The sequence below is a fragment of the Sapajus apella genome, unplaced genomic scaffold (genome assembly GCF_009761245.1).
Source record: "Sapajus apella isolate SASKATOON/1434 unplaced genomic scaffold, GSC_monkey_1.0 scaffold24, whole genome shotgun sequence".
Taxonomy (NCBI): Eukaryota; Metazoa; Chordata; class Mammalia; order Primates; family Cebidae; genus Sapajus; species Sapajus apella.
The window spans coordinates 22,119,109-22,144,549 of NW_022436964.1; the positions used below are offsets into that span (position 1 = coordinate 22,119,109).

At 35.2% G+C, this 25,441-nt stretch overlaps 1 protein-coding gene across 3 annotated transcripts in view; it reads right to left on the bottom strand.

Moving 5' to 3' along the window:
• KIAA2026 (KIAA2026 ortholog) overlaps nucleotides 1-25,441 on the bottom strand; it is an 83,279-nt gene that overhangs the window by 35,399 nt on the left and 22,439 nt on the right. For all 3 annotated transcript variants that reach the window (XM_032291081.1, XM_032291080.1, XM_032291082.1), the window contains exons 2-3: nucleotides 24,471-24,671; nucleotides 6,238-7,655 (exon numbers count right to left, since the gene is read on the bottom strand). In XM_032291081.1, coding sequence (XP_032146972.1) covers nucleotides 6,238-7,655; nucleotides 24,471-24,671 — 1,619 coding nt within the window. The remainder of the gene's footprint in view (nucleotides 1-6,237; nucleotides 7,656-24,470; nucleotides 24,672-25,441) is intronic.

Sequence of the window (25,441 nt, forward strand, 5' to 3'; positions counted from 1 at the left end):
TATGTAATTCTACCTCGTAAATATCACACATTTCTTGATTCCTAGCATGTGCCAGGCTCCCTGTGAGGTACTATGCATTTGTTATTCTAATTAATCTTTATAACAATACAGCCAAGTAGGTATTACCTCATTTTTCACAGGCAAAGAAACAGGTTATAAACAGGTAAAGAAGTTGATGGAGGAGCTGTAGCTAAAATGCACTAGGAGCATATATGTGAAATTAGTTCTGTCTCACTTTAAAGCTGTACTCTTTTTAACAGTAAAACACTGTATTCTTTCAAATTTTTGAAAGGGATATAATCTGCTTCTGTTTGATTTAGAGCATTCCTTTTGATTAGGGTTGGATGATTTGCACATTTACTATTTGTTAATACCTTCTGTATACATCCTCAAAAAACAATTTGAATATAAATTTTCCGGTATTCTTCAGTAAAAAGTCAGCACTTTAAAAAAATTAAATATTATTTTAAAAATGGAGCATGAGATACTACAAAACCACACCTGTATCTGGTAATCCATTTTTGCTTCAGGAGAAAATATACACAGGGCAAGTTACATACTGCCCCCCAGTGGGTTTCCATTCCCTTATCACTCAACTTGATCATATCCTGGGCCTTTTACTCCCACTGCCCTAAGTTACCTGGTCATATAAAACAGAATAAAACTCTCAAATCTAAAATTATGTTGAAGTCAGAAGTCAAATTAAAATGCACACAGAATTTCAACACCACTCTTGAGTCTAAAACAGATATGTACAAAAAGTGTCAACCTGTACCTGTAAAATAAGGAAACATGAATATAATAAACCTTAGTAATTAATGTTACAAAAGTATACCCTAATGAAGCTTTCTAAAACACTATGCTTAGAACAACTTAAGAAAAGGATGCCCAACCTGAGAGGAAAAATTATTACTAAAGATATATTTTATATTGTAACTAAGGCATAAAACCCTAGTTTTCTAGAATCTGGGGATATCCCTTTTATAAAAGAAATGGCACATTTCTTTACACAAGAAGGTGATTACCATCCCCCTTTCAGTTCCCCTTTCTCAGTTTCTTATTCCTCATCTTTACCCCTCTCCTTCACCTGGTTTTCCTGTCTTCACTCCTCAGACCACTGGACTACTCATGCTCAAACTTCCACTTTAAGCCAAGTGTGGTGGTACATGCCTGTGATCCCAGCTCTCCTGTGCTCCCAGCTACTTGAGAGGCTGAGGTGAGAGGATGGCTTGCGCCCCGGAGTTTGAGGCCAGCCTGGGTAACATAGCAAGATCCTGTCTCTCAGGGAGGGGTAGGGGAAAGAAAAAGAAAAAGAAAAAAAAAAAAAAAAAGGCACTTCACTGCTTTCCTAGATTTAGCCTTTCCATGTTTTAAAATTATCCCAACACATTCACTTCTTCCTCTGTGCTTTCATCTTAAGAATCTTAATAAATAAATGAATACTGAGATATTAATCATTGTTACAAGTAAAAACTCAAGGGCATTTATATTATTAAATGGTGAATCTGCAAAGTGCCTGGGATGTAAAGTCACAGAACTAGAGTCTAAACTTGTCTTTTATTTACCAAATGTGCATGTCTTGAGTTCACTATATTCTAGGGATTTCTGGAGTGTTCTATCTCAAGTAAGCAATGTGACCTTAACCTGATTTTCCTTTTACTCTCCTTGTCTATGAGCAAATTTCTTATCATACTGGTAATTCTTTAACCCTATCACATAATTCATTAACTCCTGAACACCCATTTCTTTTACCCTTTAACTTAGAATACTGAATCAGTTGCCAAATTCTGCTACTTATTGCAACATCTCTCTCAAAACGGATTTTTCTTTTATCAATGTGCTAGAAAAGTCATATAATCAATCCTTACCTGGATTTAGAATTTTCTCTTCTTAAAGTTATCATCTACCCCTTCATCTTACCCCTGCCAGCTTCTTTTCATAGCTCTTTATTATCTTGCAAGATCCTTTCTCCTAATCCTGCCACTTACTAGCTGTGTGACCTTGGACAAGTAAATAAATCTCTCTGTATCGGAAGGAAGGAAGGAAGGAAGGAAGGAAGGAAGGAAGGAAGGAAGGAAGGAAGGAAGGAAGGAAGGAGGGAGGGAGGGAGGGAGGGAGGGAGGGAGGGAGGGAGGGAGGGAGGGAAGGAAGGAGGGAAGGAGGGAAGGAGGGAAGGAGGGAAGGAGGGAAGGAGGGAAGGAGGGAAGGAGGGAAGGAGGGAAGGAGGGAGGGAGGGAGGGAGGGAGGGAGGGAGGGAAAATAATGACTATTTGAGGGGAGAAAACCTTCCAAACAAAACTAGTTGAAAGTATCTTAAAACACCATAGGCTTTTTGTAATTGTTAAATGCATCTGTAATCATTTTTGTGTTTCTTCAGATTTTATAAAAAGTCCCCTAATTCTTAGAATTTCTAATTCATTTTAGCCAACTCAACTTGCTCTACACAATCAATAGCAGTATATTAGGGAAAACAACCAAAATGCCCAATAAGGAGATTGATTAAATTAACTGCAAAATACACAAAACAGAACCTTACACAGCATTTAAAACGATGCTGCAGGGATCTATTTATTGCACAAAAATGTTCATGGTATACTGATACACAGAGGGAAAAAGCAGATGTTAAAATGGTACGTATAACATAATCCTATTAAAAATATATAGTCTTTGAAAAAATGTTGAAAGATACATATTAAGGAGTTAGTTTTAGTTACAGCTAGGTGAACCATATTATATATATGCGTTCATTTACTTATTCAATATATTCCCACACAATGCATCAGCCAAACTGCTAAAGTGCCAGGGATGCAAAACCAGAAATAATCCTTCTGTCCTTAAGAATGTTGTAGAATAGAGAAGAGACAATCATCAAAATAACCTAGAAGTAAATGGAACTATAATAAGTATTATGAAGGAGAAGTGTCCGGTGCTATAAGCACAAACAACAGGGAAATTTTTAAGTAGTCAAAAGATAATGGGAGGCTTCTTTAAGGAAGTGATAAAATAAACATGTACTAGGTGATAAGGACAGTGCTGCTCTTTTTGCTTGTCTCTATATTCTTTAAGTAAAATGTATTGATTTTATAATAAGAAAAAACAATGAAAGAAAACCAAAGGAGCTGAATTTGTTTTGCTTTTTTTTTTTTTTTACTCCTAAATAGTTATTTTTAATTTATACTCAGCTATTCTTGCTTGTCTTTCTTAAATAACAAAGTTTTCAGAAATGTTCAAATTTTGAAAACAGGTCATCAAGGAAAATTTCTAATCATCAGGTCATATTTCTCTTATTCTATGATTTAATAAAAATATAAGATCAAGCATGAGATAATGGACATTATTGTTTCCAATGTCTTCTATTTATTCTATAATTTTCCAAGAGTAAGGAACAGGCCTACATGAGTAAAAATGAATTCAAAATTTTAAAAGGAGGAAGGAAACCCCAATTCTGAAAAACAGATTAAATTGCTTAAATGTTACCAGAACTGCCTCCTACTGTGCTAAAATTATCAAATCATTTTCAATCAAACTGTCTCTTTGTGCCTTCTACTAAAAATCACCTGCCAACACAATAAGGTGGCTTACTAAATTTAGAGATATTGGAGCCTGTATCACTCAACATAAAATAGACCAGATTAACCACATGTATAATATACTCTACCCCAAGCGAAGGTTCATACAAAGTCATGGATGACATAGCTTATCCCAAAGTGTATTCTACAGAATACACAGGTTATTGTTAACTATTGCTTGGAAAAAAAAAGCTGTGTTAAAATAAATTTGAAAAAATACTAGGTTAAACAAAATTAAGCATTTTCTTTTCTTTGAGACTTTCCAGAGTCTTTAATAAAGAGGCTCAGAATAATTTACTTACAACTTAGAAGTTCAAAAGGTTTTTAAAACTAAAAGTCTCAAAATTATTTATATGGTAACAAAACCTGACTTCAACTTAAGGTTTTCTACAGTCTTTGTTTCATTTAGTCTAATTTATACATTTTTCTGTAGCAACTATATGTTTGATTACAGGAGTAATTCCCACCAGGGAATATTACTAAACCTAAGCCCTACTGGAGATGTTACTTAATAATAGACACCATAATACCCTTCTAAAATCCAAAGATTTCTGAATTTCAAAACACCTCCAGTATCAGTTTTGCAAAATGAGTTGTGAACCTCTACTAAAGCACAGTGTGAATCTTTAAGAGGAGTATTTTCCAAACCTATGAGATGGAGCTCACTTTAAAAAATACTGAGAATGTGAAGACTGGATTAAGGTATGCCCCAAACTGACTATGAAAGGTCATGATGTATCACACCTAATGAAGAAGTGGGTAAAGCCTCAGATACACAAGTGGACTGAAAATTACATGAAATGAATGTTTAGTTGTTATTGTAACTCTGTATGCAGCATTGTTGTATCAATAAGGAATTCAGTACCTGATGAAAAAAGGGAACTGGCCAATGTTTACCCAATACCAACTAAGTAAGCAGACAAAACTGAATCTGCCAGATCCAAACATTTTTGACATTTAAGACCTGACTTTCTAAGATTTGCTCTGAGAATAAAATAAGAATACAAACAAGTGTATTCTTTTCTTCTATTTCACGCATATAAGCCTTCTCTCCTCAACTAAGGCTTAGATAGTACTTACTGAATAAAATGTATCAATGTGCCTTCCAAGTGTTTCCATTCATTTTTGCAGAACTGGACATGAAACTCCCTCCAATTTTCCCTCTGATCTCCAAATATCTTAGATTTTGGTTTTAAAAAATGTTAACAATACTTTAGTCGCATACAATATAAATTTCTTTTAATCCATTTCTCGCACTGTTTTTATTCTGCTACCAGTATAATTTGCTTAAGAGCTACAGCAGTGTCTATTTTATAAACTGCTTTATTGCCTTTGAGCACATGAATAGTATTGTAATAAACAATAAAAAGTTGTAGGTTACAATTATATTAATATACTACATACTTTAAAGTTCGAAAGTAGCTCTAATTTTAAAAAATATTATTTAATATTTTACAGACTAACAAACAGTTCAAAGTGAACTTGCCACATTGATCAAATTAAATTTATAAAAAGCAAATGGATTGCTTATAAAATTTACAAGGCTTATTTCTAAAAGTAACTTTTAAAAATTGTTTTTCATCACCTAGATGACCATTTTGAAACTTTCAGTCCATTAAATTATGCCTGGTTTTTGTAATACATTTTATGCTATTTTCTTTACCAATAATACATTATATATATGTTTTAAAACACATCCTATTGTATTTAATGACTTAAATAACTAAAACATAATACCAATTATATTAGCTAAATATTCATTCCCTCATCTTCCAACTCACTATCAAATTTTTGCCAAATCTTACTTTTACTGAGGAAAGAAATAAAAAACTGAAATCCACAAATGAAGATGATGAACCTCTGTATTTTAGTGTTAATTCCAATGTTTTTTTCCAATCAATCAACTTCTTATTAAGGTTATTAAAACTGATCATCTGCTTTTATCTCACCTATCTGCTTGATAAATGAAACATAAATGGATTTAAAAGACAGACAACAAGAAAAGCAAAAGCACCTAAGAAATTCAAAAACAGAGCAATTACCCACTGAAGACTTTATCGCATTTTTTGTTGTTTAAATAGACTGGTGACAAATATATAGGGCATTTAAATTTGGTGAAAGACAAACTTACAAATCCTTTTACAGGATGTCTTATTAATTGATGTAATTTTCTCATATTCCACATATTTTCTTCATATGAAATACATACCGAAAACAAAGTTCTGAAAAATATATGATATGAGAAAAAACAGACCCAGGAAGATGATCTGACTACCCTTGGTTTAAGAAGCTAGTTTCTATGAACTTTAATTCTGGAAATGTTACCTCCTGAAATCAGTGCTTTTCCTACTACACTATACTGCCCTTATCCTGGAAAAAAAAAATTCTCATAAGTGATGGGAAAGAAATTGGTCCAGAGAAACATAATGTCCAAACATGTTCAACTGAAAAATAAATTCAAACATACTGTATCAGTACTTTTTTTGTTGGAAGTATATAAAATGTCATCTGCTCTGAGCTTTTAACTCATGGAATATAAAATAAAATTTGACCCTCAAATATACATGCATGCACACATGTGCATTTTACTCTCTCAATCAAAGCATCCATGATGCATAATTGAAAAAACAATTTGAATTACAACTCCCATCCACTTGTATTAGCTTACCAGATTTGTGCTTCTTGTGTTTTGCTTTTTTTTTGATGATCAATAACTTATTCTGGATCTCAGGTTTGTAAGACTTGAATGCAAGAGAATGAAGACCTTCACGCTTTCTCTGTAACTTTTCATTCAAAACATCTTTCAATTTCTTTTTCTTCTTTTTCTTCTTTTTTGCCCTCATTTTAGTTAGTTTGAGTTTCTTGTGGCTCTGTAGTGATTGCTCTAATAGAATATCTCTTACAACTTTGTGGCAGTTAATTTCTGGATGATCACTGTGACTTCCATTTACATGTATTTGGCAAGATTTTAGAGTATTTTCTTTTAATGGACTGGGTTCAATCTTTATTCTGGAAGCTTCACCGTATTTTTCCTGACTTTCTACAAACCTTATTTCACCTGGACTGAGAGGCTCTCCAAAGCCAGTAACTTCACCTGGACTCCCTGGTTTCTCTAAATTTTCTTTACAACAATCAGTTTTTTTAATTTCACAAGGCCTGTGAATTCCAATTCCATAGTTGGATTTTATTTCCATTTCAACAGAGATGTCATGATCATCCAAGATAATTTTGGCAGGGCAGCAAGCTGGATCAAAATTATTCTCCTGCTCTTTCTTGAACGCAGAGGGCAGGCTTTCTCTACTACATCTATGTTCTCCATTACTTGTACTAACATAGTCACACTTCAATTTCTCCAATTTAATCCGAGGGACTCTTTGTATTTTAATGGGTGGAACTGGAAATTCTGGGGCTTGAAAGGGTCTCTGTTTATAAATCCGTACATCTGCACCACAGAACTGTGGAAAATGCACATAAGCATTCTCCAAATAATCATAACCAAGAATAACTTCCCTGCATTCATGGATAGGCTGTCCAAGTACAGCATCTTGAACTTCTTTTTGTGTTTCATAGACAAAGTCACAAAGACCCTTAAGTAGCCATACTTTTTGGTAAAAAGGTAGTTCGTGAAAAGGTTTTTCTTCCAATGGATTAACTTCTCCAAGAACTTTAAAAAACTGAGGACACAAACCCAGTTTTTCAGCACAGTTATCAGGATTTTCAGTCTGCCCTACAGCAGTGTACCACTGCTGTACTTTCTGTCTCAGTGCTGCTTCCCAGGTCCTGTAAGGCAAAGTAGGTCTTCGATGTAAGGTAGGTCTGCGATGGGGAGGACTTAATAGAGAAGTCATTATTTTAGATAGAAAAGCATTACACTGAGGCATCAAAAGACAACGTTCCAATTCGTAAAAGACTATTTCTGGCAAATTTAGAATTTGTTGGGCTAAACAAAGGAAATGCCCAATAGCTGGAATTTCCCACATGGTCTCCATACAAGTTGGAGCTGCTTGAGCTAGAAGTTTTCTTTCCCATTCTTCTATTTCCTTTTGACTAGCTTCTTCTGCTTCTTTTCTTTCCTGCTCCCGAAGCCTAAAGAAATTTAACAAATTATACTATTATTACTTAGAGGGTACAATAATATGATAAATTTTAAATATGTTATATATATATATATATATTTTTTTTTTTTTTTTTGAGATGGAGTCTTGCTATCTTGCCAAGACTAGAGTGTAGTGGCACAATCTTGGCTCACTACAACCTCCGCCTCGTGCATTCAAGTGATTCTCCTGCCTCAGCCTCCTGGTAGCTAGCTGGGACTTCAGGTGTGTGTCACCACGCTCGACTAAGTTTTGTGTTTTTAGTAGAGATGGGGTTTCACCATGTTAGTCAGGCTGGTCTCAAACTCCTGATCTCATGATCCACCTGCCTTGGCCTCCCAAAGTGCTAGGATTACAGGCGTGAGCCACTGCACCCAGCCATATGTTATATTTATCTTTAGTCAAAAAGGCAACTAACTGTCCTAGATTTATTTATTTATTTATTTGAGATAGTCTCGCTCTGTCACTCAGGCTGGAGTGCAGGGGCACAATCTCGGCTCACTGCAACCTCCATCTCCTGGGTTCAAGCAATTCTCCTGCCTCAGCCTCCCAAGTAACTGGGATTACAGGTACCTGCCACCACGCCCAGCTACTTTTTAGTAGAGATGGGGTTTCACCATGTTGGCCAGGCTGGTCTCAAACTCCTGACCTCAGGTGATCCGCCTGCCTCGGCCTCCCAAAGTGCTGGGATTAAAGGCATAAGCCACCATGCCTGGCCTGTCCTAGTTTTAAATAGCAGTACAAAGTGCCTCATAAAAGTACCATTTCATTTTTTTCGGATGAAGAAATACACATATCACTTCACCCTAAATTTGATGGAAGACTGCTAACACCATTAACCACAAAGTAAATTCTTCAGCTTATAATATATACCAACTTCAATTACTAAATGAAAGCACTGTAGAATTTGATTACAATAATTTCTAGAAGTAATATGACTTCAAACAAGAGCTGCGAAGGTATTTACATCTTTTGACCCCATAATTCCATTCCCAGAAAGTTATAAGAAGAAAATAATTTTACAGAAGCAGAAAGTTACGTACTTACCAATGTTAACTGGACATATAAGAGAAATATCTATAACAAAATTGTTTTACAATTGGGAAATAAACTGGAAATTTTATGTAGCCTTAAAAATCAAAATTAATATCACGTATAAACACAAAAAATGTCAGAATACAACACAGTACTTAATAGTCACAATGAAAATATGTATATATTGAGCAGAGAGGTGGCAGTACTGCGAAAGTAAATAACTCCTAAGTTAATGGGAATGTGAGTGCTTCTTTCCCACCTTAAGATTTTCTTAACACTGCTATAAAAACTTCTTAATTAAAAAAAAATTAGATGCAAAGATAGGCATAAGTTTTCGTGACCTTAGATTAAGCAATGGTTTCTTAGAACTGACACCCCAAAAAATAAGTAACAAAAGAAAAATAGACAAATTGAGTATCATCAAAACTAGAAAATTTTGTCCTTTTAAAAGACATCAAGACAGTAAAGACAACTCACAGAATGGGAGGATGTTTTTGTAAACTATATACTTAACAGAAGACTTGTATATAGAATATATAATGATACTTACAACGCAATAATAAAAGGACAAATAGCCCAATTAAAAAAAGGACAGGCCGAGTGTGGTGGCTCATATCTGTAATCCCAGCACTTTGGGAGGCTGAGGCAGGTGGATCACCTAAGGTCAGAAGTTCGAAACCAACCTGGCCAACATGGTGAAATCCCGTCTCTACTAAAAATACAAAAATCATGTGGTGGCACATGTCTGTAATCCCAACTACTAGGGAGGCTGAGGCAGGAGAACTGCTTGAACCTGGGAGGTGGAGGTCATAGTGAGCCGAGATTGCACCACTGCACTCCAGCCTGGGCAACAAGAGTAAGCCTCTATCTCAAAAAAAAAAGGGAAAGAAACTTGAACTTGAATAAATATTTCTTTAAATGAACAACGAAAGCACATGAAAAGATGCTCAACCTCATTATCAAGTAGAGAAATGCAAATCAAAACCAGAATGACACACTACTCCAAACTTACTTGGATAGTTGTTATACAAAAGACAGATAGTAACAAGTATTGGTGAAAAAGTAGAGAAACTAGAAACCTCATACACTGTAGACAGTGTAATTGCTTTAGAAAACAGTGTATTTAACCTCAGAAGGTTAAACATAGAGTGAGTTACCATGTGATCCAACAATTCTATTCCTAGGTATATACCCAAGAGAAATAAAAACATTTGTCCACATGAAAACTTGGACATGAATGTTCTTAGCAGTATTATTTACAAACAAACAAAAAAAGGAACCAATCAATGTCTGACATGGGCATTTTTCTATAAATCAGATTGCAATCTATTAAGCTAAATATAATAGGAACACTACTTTGGCAAATACCACAAACTGCTCTTTTATACAACAGCCTGCTTTTATATTTTTGGTTGAAATGCCATACTATAACTATTTTGCTATTACAAATACAACAAGTTATCTTATTTATCAGTCCTGGTTTATTTTAAAAACATTAATAAAGAAACTGTCATTAGTGATTTGGAATTTATATATATCTTTTACATTTTAATACCTAAAAAATGTTAAATATTCTTAATAAAATTCAACTTTTTTTCTAAAGTGCTTAGAGTTTTATGGACTTTGACTTTTTACTGAATGAGCATGGTAGTGGACAGGCAGAATTTGGCTTCCTCGCTACAGAGCTGGGACTCCAAAAGCACACAGACTCAGTAGATGGGTATACTAGAAAAAAGTCCCTTCTCCCCATTTTCAGCTGGAGGACTACAAGAAAATTTTTTTATCTTCACAATGGGAATGGTGGGTGGAAAAATAAATAAAATCTTAAGAATATGTAACTATAAGCTGACTCATGGATTTATTGCCCAAATTCACATTTCTTGAGTGCTCAGAAAAACATTAAGAAATGAGTTTAATGTGGTTTCATGCCAATATTGCTGTCAGGTACGTGAACAACAACAACAAATCAAATCTCTGAGGGAATGTACCTTAAGCCTAGACTTTAAGGAACTCCTGTTGCTACAGTGATAAGAAATGACTTCACAGTCAAAGATAAAACATAAAAGGAATTAAGATATTAGGAGGGACAGAAAGAAAGAATCTGACCCCAAGATAACAGATGTACGAATTATAAAACACAAGAAATACAATGTTCAGTGAAAAGAAATTGAAAATATGAACAAAGAGAGATTATAATAAATGACAAAGCAGTTTTGAATAAGAACTAAAAAGAACTTCTAGAAATGAAAAATACAGAAATTACAATAAAGACAGATTTACAGCTAACTCCTTGATATAGTTTGGATATCTGTACCCTCCAAATCTCATGTTGAAATTGGATTCCCAATGCTGAAAGTGGGGCCTAGTCAGAGGTGTCTGGGTTATGGGAATGGATCCCTCATGAACGGCTTGGTGCCATTCTCACTGTAGTGAGTGAGTTCTTACTCTACTAGTTCTCATGAGAACTAATTGTTAAAACGAGCCTTGCTTCTTCCTCTTCTCTCTCTTGCTCTCTTTCTCACCATGTGACATGTTGGCTCCCCTTCACCTTTTGCTAGGAGTAGAAGCAGTGTGAGGCTCTCCCCTGATGCAGATGCTGGCCCCATGCTTCCCTTACATCCTACAGAACCATGAGCCAAATAAATTATCCAGCCTCCGGTATCCCTTTACAGAAATGCAAAATGGACTAAGATACCCTTCAACAGCAATAATAGAAGCCAGCACACAATGGAGTATCTTTAGTATACTCAGAAAATAAGTGCCAACAGAAATTGCCAGAGTAAAATTATCTTTCAAAAATATAGACAAAAAGACATTTTCAGACAAAAAAAAAAGTGTTATCTGTGACTAAAAAACACAATTTACAGGGAATTCTAAAGGAGAACAGTGATCCCTAACTGAAGCATAAAGATAGTAAAAAAATGAAAAAGTGGCCAGGCGCAGTGGCTCACACCTATAATCCCAGCACTTTGGGAGGCTGAGGCAGGCGGATCACCTGAGGTTGAGAGTTTGAGACCATCAACATGGAAAAACACCGTCTCTACTAAAAATACAAAATTAGCTGGGCGTGGTGGCATATGCCTGTAATCCCAGCTACTCGGGAGGCTGAGGCGGGAGAATCACTTGAACCCAGGAGGCAGAGGTTGTAGTGAGCCAAGATCATGCCATTGCACTCCAGCCTGGGCAACAAGTACAAAACTCTGTCTCAAAAGAAAAAAAGAAACCGTGGTAATACATAGGTTAATCTACATAAATATGGCATAAAATAATAATAAAAATTTTCTATGGAGTTAAAAAAAAAAGACAAGGTAGAATTAAAATACATGACAACTGCCAGTCTCCGTGGCTCGTGCCTGTAATCCCAGCACTTTGGGAGGCCGAGGCAGGCAGATCATTTGAGGTCAGCAATTTGAGATTAGCCTGGCCAACAAGGTGAAACCCCGTCTCTACTAAACATACAAAAATGAGCTGGGCGTGGTGGTGCATGCCTGAAAAGGATTGTCAAGGTCCTTGTATGAGTCAGAAAGAGGGCAAAAATACTGATTAGTACTGATAAGTTACCAATTAATGTGAACATTTCTATGGTAGCTACTAAAATAATAGACTTTATTATTTTTCCATTTCCTGTTTCCATCTCCACTAATTTAAATATTTTATGAAGTCTATTTTATTAGGAGGTAAAGAAGGCAAAAAGAGAAAAAATATGGAGTAAGTATCAACAGATAATGCCAAATTTAAAAAATCAAGAAATGGCAACATAGCAAATGTGAACAGGATTCTAAATAAGAAATGTTAACAGGATTACCAGAAGAAACAGCTAAAAGTTAAAGGTAGCTGATTGTGAGTCATGTGCTTGAAGTTGAGTTGGGTAAGATTGCTGCCTTTTAGTAGCCTTAAAGATACTCTGTGACTTTTAAACCAGAATGTCTGTAAAATAAAAAAAAGTCTTAAATCAATTTTTCAAAAGCTAAAAAATATCAGATGATTTAATGTTTATGTTAAATTTATGGATACTGTGTATTTCATCATGAAATTTAGTTTTTCTACACTTTATGTACTGAGAAGTGTAGAATATCTTTCTTCAATATACTATTGTTAACGATAGGAAAAGTTTTCAAGTTATTTCCCATAAAATTTAATTCAGTTTGTTTAAAAGCTTGTAATAGGATACTGTGTCTTAGAATCAACCATCAGAAACTGGGTTTGTTTATTACCATTCTTGGCATAGAAAACTGATTTTGGTTAATCTTGTCATAATTAATCCTGACTATGAGCTCAGTATAAAATCACTTATTGGTTAGAAAACATCTCAGGCTGTAAGTCTAAAAATTTTCCCTTTTTGGTTATACAGACAAGTAAAATATAATGTTGTTTATGGCAGATTTCTATTTTCAAAATTAAATGTGACACCTTGTTTATATCCAAAGGAAGCAAGATTATGGAACTAGGAAGGGCCAAATAGTAGAAGAGATATGAAGAGTCAACACCAAGTGGGGAAAGCACAGCAAAAAAGAATATCAGAATCCTGAAGGCAATGCACACATAACTAATATCAATTAAATACATTTTGTTCTGACAGAGAAGAGTGTTATATGTTCTGCAAAGGTGAAAGAGTGACAACTAGTGCTCAGGGAAGAAAATGAAAGGGAAAGTTGGAGTAGATGAAAAATCTTTTATGGACTTGCTTTGCCTAAAGAAGTGAAATGCAACTTTTGGCCAATATAAAGATTGGTGATAAGGTAATTTCACCAACTATTTACCTGCCACGGATACTAAGGACATACAGAAGAGTGAAATAACTTGCCCCAGGTTTTCCTAACAGGTCAGTTTAAGAGACAGAAACACAGTTTGCCTGGTAAGCCAAAGTTAGTACCAACTGGCTTGCTCCTAGAAGAAGAAGAAAATTAGGCAATGGAATAATACACAAATTTCATTAGCTCAGGTGCTTGTAAGGGCCATGACACAGTGATGCTGCCATCTGTGTGCACTATCTGAAATTAATCAAGGGCTGCTACTCACATTGCTGCTGTTTCTCATACATTGTACCTTTCAGGGGAGGATTATGGAATCTAGCCTCAGACTCTGAATACTAACAAGATATGAGGAAGGACAAGAAAGTACATGGCTGGTGTAGGCCAGTGTAACACAGGATAGCCCTTTAGAAATATAACCATGGAGTCTCTTTCCTGATCCTCAGTAGTATGGTAAACAGGGAATGGAAACGTGCCAAAGATCTCTAGAGTTAATATATATAATCAGCCATTTTTTAAAAACGTTAACACTTATAGTTAAAAAATTTTAAATAGTATCTTAAAAATGCTTAAGCACATCACATTTTGCTGAAAGGACAGATAAAAAGCCAGCTTCCAGAATTATTCTCATGAAAAAAATTTGTTCAAAAGTACAGTACTAAAGAAGATAAAGCAGTGCACATTTCTAAAATATCAGCTTAAAAAATTAAGCCTTCAATGTTGGAGAAATACCAAAAGACTGCCTAAGGATAGTTGCAAAAACATTTGCTATTTTTAAGAAGAAGGTACAAAAACAATACTGAATAAACAAGAAAAATGGTCCAGTCCCCCCCATCAGCTCTCATTTTTGGTGTTGCTCCTTACTGGGTTGTGGCATGTTTACCTATTACTATGTGAAATACTAATAGAAGCTGTGCCTAAGGTTATTTTAGCCATGCATAATTTGGCAGAAACACTAGCTTTCCAAAAGAAAATTAAGTTTTAAAGTATCCTAACTTTACTATTATAGTTTAATAAGCTTTTATTGAATGCTTACCATGTGTGAGGATACAAAGAGGTGAAAAAACATCGACCTCACTCTCAAAGACCTTACAATTTAGTAAAAGAAATGGGAGCTTTAATCCAAAATAATCCATTAATTGAGTAAACAATACAATGCACACAAATTGGTGACATGAAAAAGGAAAGCAAGACATTTATTTATATTTTTTAAGATGAATAACACATAATATTATATTTTAGGAAAATTAACCATTCATATCGAGTCCATCAGTCCACCTTATTTATCTGCCAACACCAGAATCTCCTCTGGCTAGTTGAAACAGAAAAGGAATTTATTTAAGGATTAGTAGGGAGCTTACGGAAGCTCTCTTAAGAGTCAGAGAGCCAAACTTAGATAACAAAAATTCAGAAAACAATCCCAACCACACATAGGAGGCTCTCCAGGAAAAACTAGACTGTCAGCACTAGTTGACATCTTTGATATAAAAAACCTGGAACAACCAGAAACTCCTACTACCTCCTTTACCAAAAGATAAACCCTCTCACCCAAGACTGCTACCTGATGTTCCCATATAATTTCAAGTAAGAAGTGTACGTCTGTTCATATAACTCTACCTTACCTGTGAGTGGGTTTGAGAAAATAAATTTTCTGGCATCTATCCCGCTAAGTTAAGACTTGTAATACAGGAAATTACCAAAATGTAAGAAAGCTATTTAAAAATGCTGAGTGGCCACAAATGATGAATATATATTTAATTAAGTCACTGTTGCTTTGTGTTATAGAATATGAAAATAAATCACTTAATTATAAAGTCGTAGTATTTATTTTACAAAAATAATCCCTGGAGTTAAAAAAATAATTTCAAATTTTACTGATTTCCAAATCAGTAAAATACCAATAAGCTTGTACAAGTACATGAAATAAGGAGTACTTACAAAATACATACTGGCTCATGCCTATAATCCCAATACTTTGGGAGGCCAAGGCGGGAGGATGGCTTGAGCTCAGGAATTTGAGACCAGCCTGGAAAATACAGTGAGACCTTGTCTCTACAAAAAATGTAAAAATTAGCCAAGTGTGGTGGTCGTGCTTGTAATCCCAGCTACTTGGGAGGCTGAGGGGAGAGGATAACTTGAGCCTGGGAGGTGGAGTCTGCAGTGAGTCGTGATCATATCACTGCACTACAGCCTGGGACACAGAGACCTCGTCTCAAAAAGAAAACACACAAATAAAAAAAACCCCACTATTTCTTGTAATCCAAACAGTTTTACAAAAAAGGGACAGTGAACAGATCTAGTATTTTAATACAACTAAAGCAGACTTAAGTTATCAAAACTGCTACCTAATAATGTCATATTCCAGATAAATAGAAATTTACTTAAGGAAACCAACTGCCAATTTTCATCAATTTGATTTTTTTTAAAGTATCTAAAATGGCCAGGCATGGTGGCTCACACCTGTAATCCCAGCACTTGGGCAAGCTGAGGAGGGTGGATCACCTGAGGTCAGGAATTTGACAGCAGCCTAGGCAACATGGAGAAACCCCGTCTCTATAAACTACAAAAATTAGTTGGACATGGTGGCAGGTACCTGTAGTCCCAGCTACTCAGGAGGCTGAGGCAGGAGAACTGCTTGAACCCGGGAGGTAGAGGTTGTAGTGAGCCAAGATTGCACCACTTCACTCTAGCCTGGGCAACAGAGCAAGACTCCCTCTTGGAAAAAAAAAAAAAAAAAGTATCTAAAATATATGATCTACTTTCCTGTTTAATAAACAAGGTACACAAAATATAATTCAATCATTCCTTAATGGCTTAAGGTTGTCATTATAAACAGAATGTGGTGGTGGTTGCGATTAGCTGAAAGACTATTTCAGCAATAAATTAATTGGCTCTTTCACTCAATTTTCTGTCTTTCACTTAGAGGGCTGCTGTCTCAATCTGCAGGGTCTCTCTACATCAGATCCCCCAAGACTGCCTGTTGTCCTATCAGCATTTCTTGAAGATGGGCAGACTACCAGCCTTTCTCAATATTTATTCCTCTCTGTTCAACAGGCTGTCACTTGCCATCTCCTTTATATTGGTTTCCAATGCTATCCAAACTAATAAAGACAGGAGTAGAGGAATGCCAGGATTTTAAATCTGGCAATCTAAGAAGCCATTATTTTGACGGCATATACTGCACAAGGAAGGAAATTAGTCTACGGTATAAAAATTAAAATAGAGAGGGGAGCTTCCTTCCTTTAAATGGAATAAGTAACAAATAAGAAACCAAATTGTTAGATTTAAAGATTATAAAAAATTTCTGTAGGCCAGGGTTGGTTTTTTAAAAAAAACCTTACATATATATACATATATACAGAGAGAAAAAATTTAAAAATAATCTACTTTTGAGTTTGTGTCTGCCCAGATGTGTAGCTATAAATTATCAAATGTCCATCAAATATCAAATAAAGCGTTACCATATTAAAATACATACTAAATTTTTCAGTCTGTTACTATCTTGATCTCAAACTTCTGATATAACAGGTGTTTTAAGCTACTTAACAAGATGACAACTGTTTTCCTCACTTCTTATGCCAACGGTTTTAATAAAAAAAAAAAAAGAAGAAGCTTACACCCAGGACTAATGCACAAGTACAGGAAGCATATGATCTTTGGCACCTTTCCCTCTTTCTAACACAACCCTTTCTGTGATTTCAAAATCCTTTCTCTATCTAAATTTATAAAATCTATACTCTCAGCTAGTCTCTGACTAATTCTTGACAAGGTATTAGTATAGATTGTTTGCCTCTAGATCCATTCTCCATCCTTCACTGTAAGGTTTATCTGTATCAACAGGCAACCTCATTCTCAGTCTTTGCTTAAGTTCACAAAGTGGAGAGACGTGAGAAGTGATCAGAAAGATAAAAGAAAGTGGGATGAAGCATTTATTCTCTTGGTTCCCTTCTCATGAGGCTGCCCTGGGCTTTGTCATTCAATAAAAGGAATCTTCTCAAAACAGTCTCTTCTCTAGAACTGTTTCCTGGGTACCAGTTACTCTCTCTGCTTGCCCTGGTTACAGCCTTATTTCTTAAGATTCTGCTACATTGTAGCCCCTTTGAAAATAAACCTCCTTGAAATATCGTAATTTGAATGTGCCACACGTTTCTTGGCAGAGGAGAGACACTGATACCAACACTGATAGATACAACATCCAGAGAAGATGTTAAGCAGGCAATTAGGTCTGAAACTTAAAGGAGAGATCTGGATTATCTATCTGCCTATCTATCTATCCATCGATCCATCCAATCTATTTATCATCAATCAATCAATCAATCAACCTAATTTATCTATCTCTATCTCCATCCTCAAGGGAGACACAAGAATGTTTATTATAGTATTCTATAATAGTGAAATAAAGAAACACTTCAAAATGTCCCATATCTTCTGGAAGATGGGTACACTGAAATACAGTCACATGATGTAATACTATTATATAGTTATTCTATAACACTTGAAATAAACTAGAACAAAACAGTTCAACATGAGTAAAGCTCAGATACATAAATAAATGAAAACAGAAAGTTGTGAGGGATAAAAGACTAAACTTTGGGTAAAGTGTACACTGCTCAGGTGATGGGTGCAGCATAATCTCAGAAATCACCACTAAAGAACTTACTCATGTAACCAAACACCACCTGTTTCCCAAAAACCTATTGAAATTTTATGTATGTGTGTATGTATGTGTATATGTACGTGTATGTGTGTGTATGTGTGTGTGTGTGTGTATTTAAGTTGCCATTTATATGAATGTTAAAGACATGCAAAGCAATGTTATATATTATCTACAATTATATACCTATGTAATTAAAACATTAAAAATGCATGGAAATGATCACTTTTTGTAGTCATGATGAAGTAACTGAATCAAACTTACCTTCCTACTGCAAGCAACTACAAACTGAACACAATATATAAAACATGCTTTCAGACATAGAACAAACAGTACACCAGCAAGATGACTACCAGATGTACTCTCTGACTGTGATCACCAAGAGAAGTAAAACAAATGAGATGATCCCTACAACTGCCCAGTGCTAGGACAGTTGGTTTGAATATTTGTCCCCTCGAAAACTCATGTTGAAATTTAATGCACAGTGTGGCAGAATTGAGAGGTGGGGACCTTAAAGAGGTTATTGGGTCATGAGAGTTCTGCCCAAATGAGTGGATTAATCCATGAATAGATTAATGGGTTATCATGGGAATGGGATGACTGCTTTATAAAGAGGAAGCAAGTGAGACTTGAGCTAGCACACTTAGCCCCCTCACCATGTGATGCCCTGTGCAGTTGTGGGACTCTGTAGAAAGTTGCCACCAGCAAGATGACTACCAGATATACTCCCTGAACTTGGACTTCACAGCCTCTATAACTTTAAGAAACAAATTCATTTTCTTCATAAATCACCCAATTTCCAGTATTTTGTTATAAGCAACAGAAAATAAACTAAGACATCCAGCTTTCTGACTGAAGGAGTAGACTATGAGCACAGATAGAGGGGAACACAGAGTTCAGTGGAGTGGAGTTGAGGGGATAGACATTGGCATTTGGGGAGGATGAAGCACCTAGAAGTTGTGAGATAATTCTAAAAGAAAGGAAGTTATACAGAACAGAAATCTATATTGTATTTTAAATTTCATATTTTTAAAATTATGGTATTATTATTTTTATTTTTTTTCCCAAATATTTCTGATTTGCAGTTGGTTGACTCAGTACATGTGGAACCTGCACACATGGAGAGCCAACTGTCTTGGCTGTGACTTGCTAAACTCCACAAAGTTGAATTTGACCAGAAAATTACAAGGTAACAATTTGGATAGCAACACAAGCTGGGGAGGTAACTTGAGTTCTGACCAGCTGAAGCAGAAAGTCCTCAGTCACCACTTAGGAGCATTTAGCAGAGGCATGAGAGGGATCATGTTGCAGGGCTGAATAAGAGTGAAGGCTATTTCAGACCTACCCCAAAACAGCTTAAAACCTGGACTTTTCCCATTGTTCTATAAGAATTTAACCACTTGCCAAAACAAAGCCTAATTCTCTTCAAAGGAGGTAAATAAAATTCCAGACTCAACGAAGCAATGTTCACAAAGTCTAATTTCCAATAAAAATTACTGGACATGCCAAGAAGCATAAAAATATAACATGACCAGGAGAAAAATAATACAAAGACTTAGAAATCACAAAAATGATGGAGTTAGAGATAAGAAATTAGAAGATGAAGATAATGAGAGAAATAAAGTTATATAAAAAACAGAACTAAATATAACTTTTGGAGATGAAAAAATTATATTCAGTAAAAAGTTTGCTGGATTAGACATTGCAGAAGAAAATATGAGCAATCTGGAAAACAGCACAAAGAAGACTGAAAGTCTATGGATCAAAGAAGTAAAATGAACCTCAAGCAAGATAAATACAAACACACACACCTAAGCTCACATCAAATGCACATGACAAATTGCTGAAAGCCAGTAATAAAAAGAAAATCTTAAAGGCAGTTAGAGAAATAAGACAGATAACTCGTAGAGGAACAAAGATAAGGAAATCAGCAGGCTTCTCTTAAAAAACTATGCACAGTAAAACATGTTACGCTTAAACTGATGATGGAAAAAAAACCCGTCAATACAGAGTCATATATATGTGTGCATTACAACACACACACACACACACACACACACACACACACACACACACACACACTCCTCTCCATCATTCAACATGTAAGGGAAAATAAAAACTTTTTCAGACAGGAAAAAAACTCAGAATTCACTGTTGGCTGACCTACATTATAAGAAATGCTAAAAGAGCTCTTCGGGCAGTAGAAAAATGATATCAGATGGCATCATGGATCAATATAAAGGAAGGCAGAATGTTGGAAGGATAAATGTATGGATTAAATATATTTATCTTCATTCTTAGATTTCTTCAAAACACAACTATTTAGTGCACATACAATAACAGTGTACTGGGGGTTTAAAACACATGTAGAAGGAAAGTATATGACAATAGCACAAAGAATGAGAAGTGGTATAGCATTATTTGAAGCTCACTATGATAAATTAAAGCACATCCTGTAAATCCTACAGAAACTACTTTAAAAAAAAAATAAAACAATGAAGCAGAGCATTATAATTAGCCAACAATAGAGATAAAATGAAATATTAAGGAATGTAAGAAACATTACCAGAGATAAAAAGGGACATAAGAAATAAGTCAATAAATCAAAAAACATTAAAGCCATAAGTATCTATGCATCTATTAGTAGAGTTTCAAATTACATGAAGCAAAACCTGACAAAACCCGGCAAAACTCAGAAAAGACAAAGGGTTACTATACTAAAGTTTGTAATTCTAGATAAATTAGCAATAAATAATTGTAAATTAAATTTCAAAATTATTTACAATTGCATAAAAAACATAAAACATGTAGGGAAAAAGGTAACCAAATACATAAAAAATATATACATTGAAAACTACAAAATACAGCTAAGAAAAAAAGAAAACAGAACAATTATCTAGAAATTGATAACTTCAATTTACTCTCAATCAACCTTCCCAGGCTTTTTCTGTAGGCATTAACAATATGATTTTAAAATTACACAAAAAGTGAAGATCCTAGTATAGACAAACGAATTTGGAAAAAAAAAAAAAAAGTTGGAAGACATGCTATTTAATTTCAAGACTTACTGTACAGTTATAGTAATCAAATCAATATAGTATTAACATAAAGACAGACCTATAGCTAAATGAAACAGAACACAGTTCAGAAAGACTCACAAATATATGTTCAATTCCCTTTCAACAAAGATGCAAAGGTACAGTGGTGAAAGAACAGTTTTTTTCAACAAATGATACTTAAGGAATGGCTATCCATATGGAAAAAAATAAAGTTTTCCTTACTTCCTACTCCACACAAAAATTAACTTTAAAAGGATAATAAACACAACCAGAAAAATTAAAACTTAGAAATTTCTGGAAAAAAATTTCCATAACCTTGGGTACGCTAAGATTCCTTAGGTAAATCACAAAAACATTTAAAAAATGGATGATTCAAACTTCCAAGGCAAAAACTTCTGCTCAAAAAACACTGAAAATGAAGGTCCTGGACTGAGAGAACACTTGCTGAACACATATATCTGACAAAGGGCTTATATCCAGAATACATAAAAAATTCTTGGCAGGGCGTGGTGGCTCACGCCTATAATCCCCACACTTTGGAAGGCCGAAGCAGGCAGATCACCTGAGGCTGGGAGTTCAAGCCCAACCTGACCAACATGGAGAAACCTCGTCTCTACTAAAAATACAAAATTAGCCTGGTGTGGTGGCGCATGCCTGTAATCCCAGCTACTTGAGAGGCTGAGGCAGGAGAATTGCTTGAACGCTGGAGGTGGAGGTTGTGGTGAGGTGAGATCCCGCCACTGCACTCCAGCCTGGGCAACAAAAGCGAAACTCCATCTCAAAAAAAAAAAAAAAGTATTATTACAGTTCAATAATAAAATGCATGGGAATGATAAATAAAAAGTTAAGACAGGCATTTCCTCTGTAACAGAACTACAGGGAATCTTAACATCATTTATGACTAATACTTTTAAAAAAATTGTTGGGATGTGGGCACATAGGCCTTTTTTTTTTTAAGGTCCAAGATACAAGTGCAGGATGTGCAGGACTGTTACACAGGTAAACATGTGCCATGGTGGTGTGCTGCACTTAACAACGTGTCACCTACGTATTACGCCCAGCATCCATTAGCTATTTATCCTGATGCTCTTCCTCTCTCCACCCGCCTTATTGGACCCAGTGTGTGTTGTTCCCCTCCTTGTGTCCATGTGTTCTCACTGTTCAGCTCCCACTTATAAGTGAGAAATGTGATGTTTAGTTTTCTGTTCCTGTGTTAGTTTGCTGAGGATAATGGTTTCCAGCTTCATCCATGTCCCTGCAAATGACGTAATCTCATTCCTTTTTATGGCTGCATAGTATTCCACAGTTTATACGTATCACATTTTCTTTATCCAGTCTATCATTGCTGGGCATTTGGGTTGACTCCATATCTTTGCTATTGTGAACAGTGCTCCAGTGAACATAAGTGTGCACATCTTTATAACAGAACGATTTATATTCCTCTGGATATATACCCAGTAATGGAATTGCTGGGTCAAATGGTTCTAGATCTTTGAGGAATCACCATGCCATGTTCCACAATGGTTAAACTAATTTATATTCCTACCAACAGTATAAAAGCCTTCCTATTTCTCCACAGCATATGCTTTATTTATTCTTTGTTCCATGCTTAAAATATTTTATAATTTAAACCATTAACACCAAAAGAGATAGTTTAATTTATATAACTCTATTAAATTATCATAGTTACTATGATATTTAACAGAGCGTTTTCCTCCCATGGCTTATTCTCCTATGTTTATTTCATGTCAGGGTACCCAAAGATTGAGTCATATTCATAGTTTCCTACTACCCATTCCTGCTTGGATATGTAAATTTTTTCATTATCATACTGAACAATTTGTTCAAAATGAGTTCAGTGTTCTTTTCTCAACCTGGACTCACATTTTCAAGCTCTTCTATTTTCTTTGCTATCATTTCATAAATCACAAGAATGGTATACTGCTTAAGAGCACGAGTTCTAGAGCCAGACTGCTTGGGTTCCAATCTTGAGTTCACTACTCAAAAACTATGATCTTGGGCAAGTTACTTAATCACTCTGTGCCTCAGGATAAATGACGAATACAAGTAAGGTGCTTAGAGCTAAACCTGGCAAATACTCGTGCTCAATAAATGTTAGCCATTCTTTCTTCTATCTTCTTATTGTTGATATTACTACTATTACAACTATTTTTTGACTTATCTTTGTCTCTTCCTTTATTCTCCCTATATCAAGGAAGATACTAAGTTTCACTAATTGTTCTTAGAACGATCTGATCTCTTTCAATTTCTCGAGACCATTACTGGAGACGGTAACCAGTAGTGGAGGTGTAGACCACTACAGCCTTCTTCCCACAGCCTTCCTTTTCTTCAATTCTCCCCATTCCAATCTACTGTACACTACTGTCAAGTTAATCTTTACCCCTTTCCATAAGGCCTCCTTTTCTGTAGTAGGAATAGTTCTATAAAGTTCTGTACAAGAAAAAAAAAAAAAGTACTTCACAGCACGTTTCCAAATTAATCACTGCTAGAAAAAGTATGGTGGTAGAAAGTCTCAATGCTGAGTTTTAATCCTATGAATTTCAAAGCAAGTTACATTTATTATTACAAGAAGAGCAACAAAATATTATAAATTGCCTCTGACCAGCATTAACAAGTCCTTATAAACATTAGTAATCACTCCTAACATAGTTTGCAATTTGATGTAATCCTATAAAAATAACTAGATTTTTTTGTTGTTGTTTTGTTTTTGTCGGTATAGAAACATCAGTGTCACTTACCTCTCTCGGCCCTGGTACTCTTTTTATAAATTAAAATGTTATATAAACACCATCACTCTTATGCTCCCAGACCTTAGAAGCTACCACTAATTGACCACAATACTTTTTCCTGATGAGCCCAGAGTAAGCACAGTTATTCAGGAAATTAATACCAATAGAGGAACAGGAAGAGGTGAATTTATGTCATGCTTGAACTATATAATCTCTGGAGTATCTCCTAATTTTAAAAGTCTATGATTCTGTTCTAAAACTACAAATCTACAGAAAATTCCTCTAATTTAAAACTTAAAATTAACTTGCAAATGAACACTACCAGAAATCTAGAAAGCATTCTGAAATATATTGTAGAAATTATTTTTGTATAGCCTCAAGATAAGTGCTTTTAAAATTTAAAATTATATTTTAAACAAGTTTTATTGTGGTATTTCATTATGAATTCACACTTCTGTAACAATGCATTTTGGAACACTACTAAAATGGGCCCAGAAATTTGATACGGGCACATAAAAATTATACAGCTGAAATCATGAAATTTTTTTTAACATTTACCTTTTTTCTTCTTTTGCTCTCAGTTGTTCTTCCTGTCTCAAAACTTGAACCATTATAGATTCAAAAACTCCACTTGTCAAGCCTGCCAAACTTCGCGGTGTTGACCGACGCCTTGTTGAAGTACATGCAGTTCCCTTCTCATCCTCCAATCCATAATAGCCTCTAGATGTAACTGCTATCGTCGTCTTTTCTCTCAAGTGCCTTGGAGAAGAATAAGTCAATTTACAAGGTCAAATCGTCTGGATAAGCAATAAACCCCCTTAACCAGCATCTTAAGAATCCCTTTTGCTAACTACATAAAAAGTGTTTAAACCTTATTTACTTACCTTTGCTCTAAATTTTTATCCTCCCTACACAATTTCTCACACTCCTTATGTCATGAAATCAGCCTGAGTGATAGTTTCTTCCCTACATTAAAAAAAAAAAAAATCTAAGACTGAAACATTAAAAATATGATTTACTAAAATACGATCTCTTTGACGGAAAACAAAGCTTATTGTTTGCAATATATTTTATACTACCTATTATTGGTATGAGAAAATGTAAAATAATACAGAAACATTTTGGGAAAGAAAATTTACTGTGATACATAAACACTTTGAAAAAATTATGAACAGCCGGGCACGGTGGCTCACGCCTGTAATCCCAGCACTTTGGGAGGGCAAAGTGGGTGGATCACCTGAAGTCAGAAGTTCAAGACCAGCCTGACCAACATGGAGAAACCCTGTCTCCACTAAAAATACAAAATTGGTCAGGCGTGGTGGTGCATGCCTGTAATCCCAGCTACTCGGGAGGCTGAGGCAGGAGAATCGCTTGACCCGAGAGGCAGAGGTTGCAGTGAGCCAAGATTGTGCAATTGCATTCCAGCCTGGGCAACAAGAGCAAAACTCCATCTCAAAAAATAAAAGAAAAAATTATAAACTAACGATACATTATAATATATAATTACAGGTTGAAATTTGGAAACCTCC